The sequence below is a fragment of the Syngnathus floridae genome, chromosome 9 (assembly GCF_059516105.1).
Source record: "Syngnathus floridae isolate MCC-2025c chromosome 9, RoL_Sflo_1.0, whole genome shotgun sequence".
In the NCBI taxonomy this organism is placed as follows: Eukaryota; Metazoa; Chordata; class Actinopteri; order Syngnathiformes; family Syngnathidae; genus Syngnathus; species Syngnathus floridae.
Genome location: NC_142421.1, coordinates 249,868 through 262,362, shown reverse-complemented (window position 1 = coordinate 262,362; position 12,495 = coordinate 249,868). Strand labels below are relative to the sequence as shown.

The window sequence follows — 12,495 nt, the reverse complement described above, 5'->3', positions numbered from 1 at the left end:
CTCTCGCCCGAAACTTTGGACCGCACACACATGTAACCCCTTTGCGCATGCAACTTCTTTGTATTGTTTGACTAAAATGTTGCGCTAACTATTTCAGGGTCAACACCCCTTCCAACTGGCTAAGAAGTAAGACGAGCAGAGGGGCCAGATCCCACGGGGCCAAGTCCCAAGGCATATGGTTTTACCAGAAGCTGCAGTTGCCAAGACAACATGTGACTGTGAGACATGTTTGAGGCTCCGTTGATGAGCAAAATGGTTGGTTGGGTGTGTTGCTTTTTAAAGGCGATGCTACAGAAGAGCCTGCACTGCCACGCACGCACGCACACACCCGCACACACACGCGCACGCACACACACACACACTGCATGCTATACTACGTACAGAAGCGTAGCTGCTGATGGATAGCTTTTGGGAGACATTTTGTGAAAATTTGCACTTTATGTGCACAGCTCACCACAGGGTCATGATTCCTTCTGCATTTGATCTGAGGGGAGCAACTTGGAAGAGTGGCTCGCTTCATTCACATCATGGCTGGTCACATACGTATGTGATAATGCTGCTTGTTTTCTATTTGATCGTTCAAAGCTGTCGTTGTAAGTATTGTATCAGAATGATTGTGTGCGTGTGTGTGTCTATATTAACGGGCAGGCTTTGTACGTATACATGTATATACTATACGGATTGCAAAGTAGCCACGTCCATCGTACTGCATCAATAAGCAGCATCTGCATCTTTCTCCCTACAGACATTTAGCAGGCAGAAGCTTGGCTTGTACATAATATGGACCTTCCTTTCGGCGGGATCCGAGTCAACGCGCACCCGCCTCCGTTTGGGCACTGCACTCGCAGATGTGCAACAATGTCGAGAGCAGTTTGGCCATTGATTGACGCACGCACGCACATGTTATTTCTTTGACAAGCTAGTGGAGAAAGCATTCCTTCAGTCACAATCGACAGCTAGCTCCCTTGTTGTTTCAATCTTTTTCTGATGACAACAAGTTGAGGCAACCAGAAACAGTCCAATGCCCACATTTGGAAGTATTGAGCCGAGAACAGTTTTGTTTGCATCTTGTCATTGCACCAGAAGTGAGTATACTCTTGCAGTGTTTAGGGCTTTTCTTTTCACATTTGACCACATTCACATTTGGAAGGTCAGAGGTCACTGCTCACCACCTCCCAAACGTGCGAAATGGACATGTTCGCATGTTCAATGGAGATAGGATGACTGTCCGTAAGGTGAACTTGTACACTGGAATGAATATTTCATGGTGTTGAGAAAAAGAAGCAAATATTTGATTGAGTATATATTTTTTTGTATAGTTTCATGCATGGTCTGTTTCAGATCCTTTTCATTTTTTTACTTGTTTGATTATTTACTCTCCAGGGACTTTCCGTCTTTCTTTTCTTTTTTTACAATCGAGTAGACATAGATTTAGAAGTTGTTGTTTTTCCGCCTACCACCGCCACCACAATTGACTTTTTTTAATCAATAAAACGTGATTGAAGTGTTGACTTCCAGATTTAATTGACAAAATTTGCCAATTAGGATTGACAGCCAGCATTTCTTGGAATGTTGATTTTCAGGTGCTAGCTAGTCTTTGCCGATTTGCAATTACTAAGGCGCACCGCAGATTAGCTTGAAATGGTTCATTCCAAAAACATGTCAAAGCTCGAATCAAAGACATTTTCTGTAGCCAAGTCAAAGTGTTTCGAGCGTATCGCTCCTGTATTTTTGGTCTGTTTATCATTTGGACGTAACCGATGACAGAACTTGACAGAGTCCTGGTTTAATGTCAGAATACCACAAGTTCCCTGCTGCAATTGAGACTGTTTTCATGAAAGCCCATGGTTGTCTTGCTTTATGTTTTTCTTTGTCGCGGTGCCATTTTTGTCTGCTGCCTGCCTGTGTGTTCCACCAAGTCGTGGATTCTTTTAGCAAACAACGCATCCAGTCCTCTTCAAGGGAAACATTCATAAAAACGAGCTTCTTTTGCTGTATATCTAGTTTTCTAGAAACATTGTAGGAACAATGAAGAATCAAATATTTATTTATCTATTTATTTTTTTATTTGGAATTCAGATGAGTTCAATGTCCGACTGCGGACCAGGGCATTATACACACTGCATGAGATTGGTACGCTTTTGACTGTATTGCTTTTTTTCCTTTCTTTCTTTCCCTTTATTGATATGTACAAGCATACATGCAATATTGAATGTGTCAAATGTTTGTGCAGATGTGTGTGCCGTCAACATCGGTGAATTGAGGTGTACGTACAGAAGATCCACGTATTTATCCATTTAAGATAAGTGTGGTGTCTAAAAAAAAGAATGTTTTGAACAGTAAATATGCTGATTTTGTTTTCCAAACATGTTTTAAATACACAACGGCAGCTGTCATTACTGAATGCCAAACTGTTTTTCCTCAACTTTCATTGAATGGGAATTAAAAAAATAAGAATTCAACATCCCTTGTGTACTTTGTGCACGATGAAATTTGTGATTGTGGCAAAGTGCTTATGCAGAGCCAGACAGTGTTCTGTGTATAGGTCTGCCATGCCATGCCATGAGGTTGGGCAGATTGGATCGCTGCGCTCCCATTGACACAGTAAACATGCACGCACGCACGCACGCACGCACGCACGCACACACGCACGCACACACACACACCAGTATGTGTTCCCAGCTTAAGACCACCAGGGGCTGCCAGATACTTCCATTTAATCCAAAGCCCCCTTGGCAAGCCATGAAAAAAAAAAAGGAAAGGCAGCTCCCAGCAACCAGTGGCATTGTGCTTATGGGCAGCAGAACGCAAAGACGCAGCTGCGGGAACATGGCTTACCAATGTGAATTAGCTGCACAGCAAATTGAAAGGTAAGTACCCAAATTCAGATTTGTCTGTTCATTCAATTTGAATTGACGAGAGAAACGGTGCAGAAATGTTTCTTTTTCTTTGAGAAAAACTGTGAATCCATGGACAAGTTGATGTTTGATTGCACGCTCCTATCGAACAATAAGAAAGCATTCGTAGCATTTCAACGTTCTACTGAAAAATGACATTGCGCAATCTCCTTGCATTAACCCCGAAAACACCTCGCTGGGGTGCTTTTGTTCATTTTGCCATCCAGAACCTGTTGCAGAGCATCTTCTTAAGCAGACAGCGCTGATTTTTTGTTTGAATGTCCGGCCGGATATGGGCAACGGTTCAATAAAGGCCCCGAGGACCGAGGAGAACACCTGCTTAGTCTCCATCCGCACCGACTCCCCGAGCCTGGACACAGAAATTCTCAGGTTAGTCAGTCCGAGTCTCGTAAATGTTCGAACGAGTCAAGTCTGGGAAAAGAGTTGAACTTTGCATTCACAGCCACCGGGTACTCGCCATCCCTCAATTTAGCCGCCGTCTCGCACTCTGACCACCTCCTCTCCGTGGTTAGATTTCAACCTTTGCGCTGACAAACGTAGCAAACGTTACAGTGGAAGTTTGAAATGGCCTGATCACAACAAATTGGGACTGATTTGTAGCCCTGGATGTCATTTCATCCATTGCATGCAAACATTTCAAAGTAACAACAGAGAGCAGAGCTGGACGCAGAAGGCAAACGAAACCTTCGGACAAAGTGCAACTGAGTGACTCAAGTAGATGGAGACAAACTGATGGATTTAATCCTATGTGGAAAAAAATAAGCAACGACGTCACAAACGTAATCAAATTTGAGACTCGTCTCTGATTTAGGGCTGTATAATTCAACTTGACTTGACCGACCGACGCCACTAGCGTAATCAAGGACCGACATTCATAAAGGACCAAGGCCACTAACGTAATCAAGGTATTATTCCCCCAGTAGGTTTTTGTCATGAAGGGCCATATCAATAAGTCGACTGACGGACGGACGGACGGATGGCATTTATGATGCAAGGCAATGACGTAATGTCATCTTTAGTAGACGTCTCCTTTAAATGAGGAGATGCCTCCATCTATTCGATATTTTGACCCCGTCCCACCTCGCTACTCGAGATGATAAAATGCCCCGACCGATATTGACTTGATGTCAGTTTTGGGTTGTTTTTTTTTGTTTGTTTTGTTTTTAAATCTCTCATTGTTGTGCTTTGTGCACATGTGTATCATATCACATCCCGGGAGTGCCGTGTTCACATTTGAGCGTTCATTTGTTTTTGTCATGTGAACGAGTCGACCAAAAAAGCCATGGGATTGAACAAATGACAAATCCCAATTGGGCATCCAGCCCTGCATTTGATCTTTGCTCGGGCGCTCGGTAATTCAAATTTCTCAATCTCAGGATGCGAATAAACTGCCTGGAGTTGGAGCTGGTACAGAGGGACCAAGCATTAGCAGCTCAAGAAGTTCAGCTCCAGCATCTGCAGAGGGAGCTAAATGCCAAGGTGTCCCAGATTGACAAACTCCAAGATGCTATAGGCTACAACAAAGGCAGCAGCTTGGGAAGAGCGTGTCACTGCCGCCTCAGCGTCATCGATGAAGGCGCCGGTCGTTTCCGCAAGGTGGCTGTGGAGGACCACCAAAGGCTTAAAGCAAAGGAAGGCGTCTCTGCTGAGCCTACTTCTGAAAACTTCTGCGGGGGACTGAGACCTTCTCACATTTCCATGCTGAAGTCGATCCGCAAAGATTCAGAGTAAGATTGACTCAACTTGCACTGGTGCACCGTCCAAAACATTGACCAAGTCGGTCGGTCGGTCGGTCGGTCGGTCGGGAAACGCAGCGGGAACAGAACAGGCGGCAGGCGTGCTAAGCAGACAAACGGGCCAGGAGTGACGGGCGGGAGTGCAGCAGGGTGTGCTGATGAACAGGTGCCGACCGTGGTTCTGAAATACAAGGAAGAGGAGCGCGTGGAAGAAAGGAACTAACCGTGGTGCTGATCGCGCCGACACGTGACGGGCTGTCTGTCGTCCACCTTCACCATAAAACAATTTGACAGAGTATGGACTTAGGTAATACGGTCATATTGGCCACTTCTCATTTCAGTTCTCCAATGTTGCCAGTAAGATGAAAGGATCCGAGCGAGCGCCTACTCGGCTGATGCAAATGCGATCTTGGCTAGATAATAGGGAAAGACAAAGAGCAACAAAAGGCTCCGGGCGGGATGCGAAAGCAGCAGCAGAGTCATTTTGCCTTCAATTACACAACCCACGTTATTCTCCACAATTCGTTTAGCATCTTCTTTTTTACTTTGACATCATGTCTGTGATGTGCTAATGAAGAGGACACACACACACACACACACACAGGCACACACACACTTCTACAAAGGGAATGACCTGAAGTGAATAATACCTAAGCCTGTTCCTCCATTGGGCCTGGTTCATTGGAAAATGAATGAAAACAAAGGATTTTTTGGGACAAATACTATCATAATGACCATCCAAAGGAAATATCCTTTTCTATTTACAATATACAACCAAGCGCTTCCTTCTTTCCTTCCTTCCTTCCTTTCGGAGGTGCAAGTAAAAGAGAAAAAAGAGAAGCTGGAAAAGATATTTGGTCCAGTCTGCCAGTCAGTGTGGGAGGGGAGCACTGCTCCAGATGATTTCAGTCAGTCACCAACCAAATGACTTGTTCCCTCTTCAGAATTAAAAAGCTCATGAACGACGCCATCACAAACAATGACTTCCTCAAGAGACTGGAACCGCAGCACACCAGGGAGATGGTCGACTGTATGTATGAGAAGGTGTACGCTCAAGGACAGCTCGTCATACACGAGGGCGAATCTGGAAACTACCTCTATGTTTTAGCAGGTGGGTTCGCAACGCGTGGATTTCCAAGTCACGTTGCAGATGTGAAACACTTGAAACAATCGGCTTATTATCTGCGTTGCAGACTCAAACGGTTATGTCGTGTTTCCCACTCGTTGCTACAAATCATCGTCGGTACATATACCATGAGGAACACTTGCTACCATTTCAAAAATGAACTCCCTGTGTTTTGTATTTCAGACGGCTCGCTCCAAGTCATCCAGAGTGGAAAGCTGCTCAGTGAACTGCGTCCTGGGACAGCGTTTGGAGAATTGGCAATTCTGTACAATTGCAAAAGAACAGCCACCGTGAAAGGTACGAATGGGATCTTTGACGTAGGTAGCCAGCCAGCCAGCCAGCCAGCCAGCCATTTCTCACTGTTGCGGCATTACGGACGTCTTTTGCAGCTGTGACAGAGTCCCACGTATGGGCCTTGGATCGCCAGACTTTCCAGGCTATCATGATGCGGACCGCACAAGCCAGGCATGAGGAGTATTTCAGCTTTTTGCGCAGGTAGAGAACCCTTTCAAACATTCGCAGCGACTGTACGAACGTAGCTGCACCTGGACCGGTCCCATTAGGTGAAATTGGACATGCTACAAATGTTTTGCTTTGGGAAAACAATGTTGACTGGTAGAATGTTCAATTACAAATGCTTTGATTCTCAATCTGTTTCTTTTGAAAGTGTGTCTCTGCTTCAAGAACTGCCCGAAGAGAAACTTGCCAAGATTGTTGATTGTCTTGAAGTTGTGAGTCTTGAATGCAATTGATTTTCACGGAGCTTTTTTCCTCTCTATACGTACGAGTGTGCGTGTGGAACAAATGCGCTTTTGGTTTTTGCAGGACTATTTTGAGAAGGGAGATTACATTATTCGTGAAGGTGAAGAGGGGAATACATTCTTTATCATTGCAAAGGGACAAGTAAGATCCACACCCACGCGCAAAAAAAGATATCAAATAGGCTTTTTTTTGGGTGTACTATTATTATTACCTTTTCTATATTTCTCAGTGTCGTGGCAGCAGAGCAAAGTGATTTTGAAATGTTCATGTTGGCTATCTGTCTGTAGGTGATTGTGACACAAAGCACAGAAGGTTTTGCTGAGCCTCAGCAAATCAAGACCCTTGGAGTTGGCCACTATTTTGGAGAGAAAGCTCTCATCAGGTTTGTCGACGTAGGATGGATGGATGGATGGATGGATGGATGGATGGATGGATGGATGGATGGATGGATGGATGGATGGATGGATGGACGGACGGACGGACGGACGGACGGACGGACGGACGGACGGACGGACGGACGGACGGACGGACGGATGGATGGATTTGGGTGGGTGAACGCACGCACGCACGCACACACGCACGCACTTTGTAGATCTGATTTGATGCCTCTAAATATTGTCATCCTAATGTTGTTGATCCAGTGAGGATCTCCGCTCAGCCAACATCATCTGCAATGAGAATGACACACAATGTCTCGTGGTGGACAGAGAGTGAGTAGAAGCTTTACTCTGACAGCAAATCAAAGTGGAATATGACAGCCTGCTCGAGGAGTTGCATTTGTCTAGATTGAGACTCTTTCGTCCAAACAAAACAAAACAAAACAAAAATGGATTCTCTCTCCAGCAACTTTAACCAGATGGTGGGAACCTATGAGGAACTTCAATCTTACCTGAAGGAATATGTAGAAGAACTTTCTCGGAGTGACCAGAGGAGGAATGCCCTGTGAGTGCAAGAGCGGCTGACGTTGCACTCGATTCAATTGTCAACGAGAAAATCTCTAAGTTGCCGTCGTATTGCCGTCCCAGGCCGCATTCACCGCCCATTGATTCTGCGGAAGCCCAAGAGTTGAGAAGGTTAAAGGAGAAGCTCGTCCCCTTACCGCATCATCAGCCTTTCCAACATTTGGAGGTGATAGCAACGCTGGGGACGGGAGGGTTTGGACGAGTGGAGCTGGTAGGTTTTCTTCCGTCGCGTGCATGATTGACGTACGTACTGTTTGCCATGCTATGTTGCAAAGATGGCTTCCGTCTTGAAAAGGTTGACAAGGTGTTTTGGGGCAGGACCCGTTGTTCCTACTTCCCTTCCCTTCCTTCGACCGTGTTTATTGTGGCTCAGGTGAAGCTAAAGGACGAGGACGCCACATTTGCTCTGAAATGCATCAAGAAGAAGCACGTGGTAGACACCAGACAGCAAGAACACATTTACTCAGAGAAGAACATCCTCCAGCAAACCAACTCGGCATTTATCATCAGGTGAGCGAGCGAGCGAGCGAGCGCCTTTCCCTAACAAAGCGAAACTTTGACCTTCCCGTATGGATCGCGTTCAAGTCGACCCGATGACACGAAAAGCGGGGTCAGGCGGGCCCGCCCGGGAGAATGCAAAAGTTGCCCTACAGGCTGGCGTCCGTTGCCAAGGGCTGCGTGTGCGCTGCAGAATGCCGGGCGGGCCACAATTTATCTGGACTTTGGAGAACAAAAGCCTTGTGTACAGTCTTGCGCGTGGAGAAGTTCAGCCAAGATGTGAGCTGGACTTTTCCCACACTCGCGCCAGTCATGTTCATGTCACGGTTCTTGTCATTTGAGGTTTTTTCGAACATTTCGTGACAATAAACACGTCTACATGCTGCTGGAGGTGTGTCTTGGAGGAGAGCTGTGGACTGTGCTGCGTGACATGTGAGTCATTTTGCAATCCAAAACACTTCCAAGGGTGGCAGGCAGGCAGGCAGGCAGGCAGGCAGGCAGGCAGGCAGGCAGGCAGGCAGGCAGGCAGCCAGGCAGCCAGGCAGCCAGGCAGCCAGGCAGCCAGGCAGCCAGGCAGGCAGGCAGCCAGGCAGCCAGGCAGCCAGGCAGCCAGGCAGGCAGGCAGGCAGGCAGCCAGGCAGGCAGGCAGCCAGGCAGCCAGGCAGCCAGGCAGCCAGGCAGCCAGGCAGCCAGGCAGCCAGGCAGCCAGGCAGGCTTTGAAAGAAATGTTATGAAAGATTTGATTTTCTTCTTTCCCTTGGAGGAATTCTTTCGATGAAGCCACGGCCAGATTTTGCATAGGTTGCGTCTTAGAGGCTTTTGATTACCTCCACACCATGGGCATTATATACAGAGACCTCAAGCCCGAAAACCTTCTCCTTGATGCCAAAGGTTACGTCAAAATGGTGAGTCATACGTCGTAAAGAATATTCCGTCGCTTGGGCCATGACAGACAAGCTTTGTGATTTGGGCTCCCGCAGGCAGACTTTGGTTTTGCAAAAAAGATTGGTCCGGGAAAGAAGACCTGGACTTTCTGCGGCACCCCAGAGTATGTGGCCCCGGAGGTCATCATGAACAAAGGCCATGACTTTGGAGCTGACTGTTGGTCTTTAGGAATCCTCATATTTGAACTTCTAACTGGCAAGTAAGCCAGTAGATTGGAACATGCATTCTGTATGCAATGGGTGACGGGAAAAAAGATGACGGATGCGCTTGTCACCACTCGTCCCCGGTTGCTTTATTATGTTCTATGTTGCCATGGTTTGTGTTGGCGTCGCCCCCCCCCCTCCCCTCCCCTCCCCTCCCCTCCCCTCCACTCCCGTGTGCCCATGATCAGTGTGATTATCCTCACCTGCCTCTCGTTAGCTGTCTCGTATTTAAGTCCTGTCTGCCCCTCACCCCCCCCCCCTCCCTTCCCCGTCGGATCGTTGATGTATTCACGTGTGATGATGTTTCTTGTTTCTTTTCGTTCCTGTCGTTGTCAGTTCTGTTCGGGTTAGCCAGCCAGCCAGCCAGTCTGTCTGTCTGTCGGTCGGTTACGTTCTGTCAGTTTGCCGGTTCTGTTAGTATATTTTCCCTTATCCTCTCTTCCAACTCCCTTTTCCCTTCAATAAAGCAAGCTGGTCCAAGCTGCATTTGGTCGCCCTGCTCCATTCCGATCCGTGACAGCGCTGATGAGCAGGAATTCAGACAAGAGCTTTGCTCTTTCACTTTATACTGAGCACAACTCAACGAGTGAGTCAAATGTCAAAAGGAAGGACTTCTAGGCATGGAGAATTGCCCAGAACATTTCCTCAATTGATTGTGCAGTCAGTCAGTCAGTCAGTCAGTCAGTCTCGATGACTGGAAAGATTGTGTATGTGTCAAGCTGAGCACAGAAACGTTCATTCTTCAATCGTGAAGAAATACCCCATGTATTGCTTCATGAATCCATCCAGGTTTTAGATATTCTTTGCCATTTGTGCTCTCAACACACCATGTCTTTTCTTTCCAGCCCCCCTTTTACTGGATCTGACCCCATTCGGATCTACACCATGGTCCTCCGTGGCATTGAGAAGGTGGACTTTCCAAAGAGAATAGGCAAGCGTCCCGATGACCTCATCAGGAAACTCTGCAGGTATGGACTGGGATAGGGTAATCGCAGTCGCTAGCATTTTCATTCCAATGAGTGTACGTACGCATGTACGCATGTATGTATGTATGTATCATTTCAATCTCGTGCATGAAATATTTCTAACATTCCTTCATGATGTCACATTTAATGCCAGAGACTAACTTACAAGGCTAGCCGGTTTAAAGTGTCTCATTCGATGTGTACTTTGTGGTGGCCAGTTTTACAAGAATAAGAAATCAATCATGCGTGGAAATAAAGTACGTACGTGCATTCCACTCCTTTACATCCAGGTTAAACCCAGTTGAGAGAGTGGGGAACAAAAAGAATGGGATCATTGACATCAAGAAGCACAAGTAGGTCCGCTTCAAACGTCCCCAAAAAACAATGGTGTGATGGCTCATGTGACCTCTTGGTACATACAGATGGTTCCAGGGCTTCAATTGGGAGGGACTCAGGCGCCGCAAGCTCCCGTCTCCCTTGAAGAGAGAGGTAAGATCTTTTGCACGCACACACATACGTACAGTAGCGACATGGCATGCACATCGTATCAAATGTCATGCAAAGATTGTGAGCGTTGTGCAATAAACAGGATGAATTGGGAATTCAGGTGTGAGCAAAGCGACGGCCCAATTTCTTTCCACAGCTGAACGGCCCACTGGACCACAGCTACTTTGACATCTTTCCTCCTGACGCAGAAATGACCCCTGAGGAGACTTCTGGCTGGGATAAAGACTTTTAATCCCTACCTCCCTGAAATGAGTTGAAATAACTGTTCCAAGCGCCCAAAAAAATGATGTAATCAAGTATGTGTGTTTGTTATTGTTTAAAGGCGATCTCGATCAAATTGCACTTTCTAAATAAACATACAGTTAGTGTGAAAAAGAAACCATTTGGGGTACATTTTTTGCGCCAATTCATTGGACAGGTCCTTTCAGTGTACCCGCCTTGGCCAATTGAAAGCGGTATAACACGCACACACACGCGTGCATAAATCCACGGCGACTCAATCACGTCATTCTCTCGCACTTGCTCTCTCTCGCGCGCTGTTCTTGAATTATATCTAATCATATGAGTTTTATTTTTATATTTTTCTTCTGCTTATTTAAGTTACTATGCTGGGCATATTTATAGGAATGAAAGAATATCGTCTTTTTTTGTAAAACTACAAGGCAACTTCACCGATGCCATCAAATAAAATACAGCGTAAGGCCAGTAAAACGTCAAAGCACTAAAAGAGAGCTTTGTCGCCCTCTTGTGGCGGTATAATACATTGAAAAAAGGTCGTACCCATCCGTCGCAAAATGATGACGTAATTTACGCGACAAAGCGTTACAGCAACAACAATTGCGTAATTGACCGGCGGACACCGAGTGGGAAACGTTGAAGCGTAGCTAGCGATTACAGATGTCTCGCTTGCCGTTTGGTGTTTGCAGCTGCAAATACTTATTTTCAAAGAGTCTTGTCTCGGCATCACCATTGACGGGTGAGTGACTCTTTCGTTATTTTAAATTGCAATGTTACTTAACTTGGATGCCGGCTGCCTACTGCAGTTTTGGCCTAAGGCTGGCTATAGGAGTAGACGTACACTGTGCCCAATTTGAACAGATCCAATGTCATTTTGGGTTGCACCCAGGATGGTTCCGGTTAGCCAGTGGTGTTGTAAAAGATCGAGAACCTCTGAAGAAAGCTGTAACTCCCCAGGGGCGCTTTGACAAGGACGAGGGGAAAAACAAGGACGTTCTGGAAAGTAAGAATACTTGATTTCATTCATTCTTTCTCAGACTGACTGAATAACTCGCCGTCCGTCCGTCCATCCATCCTCAAGGGTTTCCTGAAGATGTCAATCCTGTGACCAAGGAGAAGGGAGGTCCCAGAGGTCCAGAGCCCACTCGCTATGGAGACTGGGAGAGGAAGGGTCGCTGTGTGGACTTCTAGTTCACTGTACCTTTGCACCTTTGTTTTTTTTCATCCCTCGGTGGGCATCGGCCCTTGTGTTGAACTGTCACTGTTGGCAAAGAATCTTTGCAAATAGATCTGTTTATTTTGCTAGCTTCTGGATTTACGACAGCAACTCGTCAAGAGTCGGATTAGACAGATGAAACAGAGAATTCAGTCGAGTACTATGTTTTTTTTTCTCATTTGTCCAATCAGAATCATTCTTGATGTGTATAATACGATAGATTTGTCATGAATTGAACTCAACAGCTTTTGAATCATTCTTGATGTAATACAATACGTTCACAATCTACAACTCAAAAGCGCTTGAGACTTTCTATATACACTAAAGAACAAGTTCTCTCAAATATTGTTCACCGTTGAGGCAGATACAGACGGGTGTGACTGATTAGAGAGCATTATTATTGGACGCCTATATGAAAAA

The 12,495-nt window shown here is 46.1% G+C and overlaps 2 protein-coding genes across 2 annotated transcripts; both read left to right on the top strand.

Annotated features, from left to right (window-relative positions):
* The first annotated feature begins 2,749 nt into the window (after nt 1-2,749).
* Nucleotides 2,750-11,001, top strand: prkg2l (protein kinase cGMP-dependent 2, like). Its single transcript, XM_088384053.1, has 20 exons — nt 2,750-2,870; nt 3,125-3,287; nt 4,295-4,645; nt 5,599-5,765; nt 5,964-6,077; nt 6,170-6,275; nt 6,448-6,511; nt 6,606-6,683; nt 6,830-6,924; nt 7,184-7,252; nt 7,386-7,484; nt 7,568-7,715; nt 7,878-8,014; nt 8,345-8,434; nt 8,766-8,907; nt 8,983-9,146; nt 9,996-10,118; nt 10,406-10,468; nt 10,538-10,604; nt 10,759-11,001. Exons 2-20 carry the CDS (start codon nt 3,190-3,192, stop codon nt 10,852-10,854), a joined length of 2,271 nt encoding a protein of 756 aa, XP_088240179.1. The 5' UTR covers nt 2,750-2,870; nt 3,125-3,189; the 3' UTR covers nt 10,855-11,001.
* Nucleotides 11,002-11,429: 428 nt separating this feature from the next.
* Nucleotides 11,430-12,366, top strand: sdhaf4 (succinate dehydrogenase complex assembly factor 4). The gene is made up of 3 exons (XM_088384074.1): nt 11,430-11,598; nt 11,749-11,862; nt 11,941-12,366. Exons 1-3 carry the CDS (start codon nt 11,520-11,522, stop codon nt 12,048-12,050), a joined length of 303 nt encoding a protein of 100 aa, XP_088240200.1. The 5' UTR covers nt 11,430-11,519; the 3' UTR covers nt 12,051-12,366.
* The last annotated feature ends 129 nt before the right edge of the window (nt 12,367-12,495 follow it).

Excerpts from the sequence above, each read along its gene's own strand:
- sdhaf4 (XM_088384074.1), top strand. The coding sequence starts at position 11,520 with ATGTCTCGCTTGCCGTTTGGTGTTTGCAGCTGCAAATACTTATTTTCA. Across the intron at positions 11,599-11,748 it reads CTCGGCATCACCATTGACGG|GATGGTTCCGGTTAGCCAGT; the intron begins GTGAGTGACTCT and ends GGTTGCACCCAG. Across the intron at positions 11,863-11,940 it reads AAACAAGGACGTTCTGGAAA|GGTTTCCTGAAGATGTCAAT; the intron begins GTAAGAATACTT and ends TCCATCCTCAAG.
- prkg2l (XM_088384053.1), top strand. The coding sequence starts at position 3,190 with ATGGGCAACGGTTCAATAAAGGCCCCGAGGACCGAGGAGAACACCTGC. Across the intron at positions 7,716-7,877 it reads GGTTTGGACGAGTGGAGCTG|GTGAAGCTAAAGGACGAGGA; the intron begins GTAGGTTTTCTT and ends ATTGTGGCTCAG. Across the intron at positions 10,469-10,537 it reads ATTGACATCAAGAAGCACAA|ATGGTTCCAGGGCTTCAATT; the intron begins GTAGGTCCGCTT and ends TGGTACATACAG.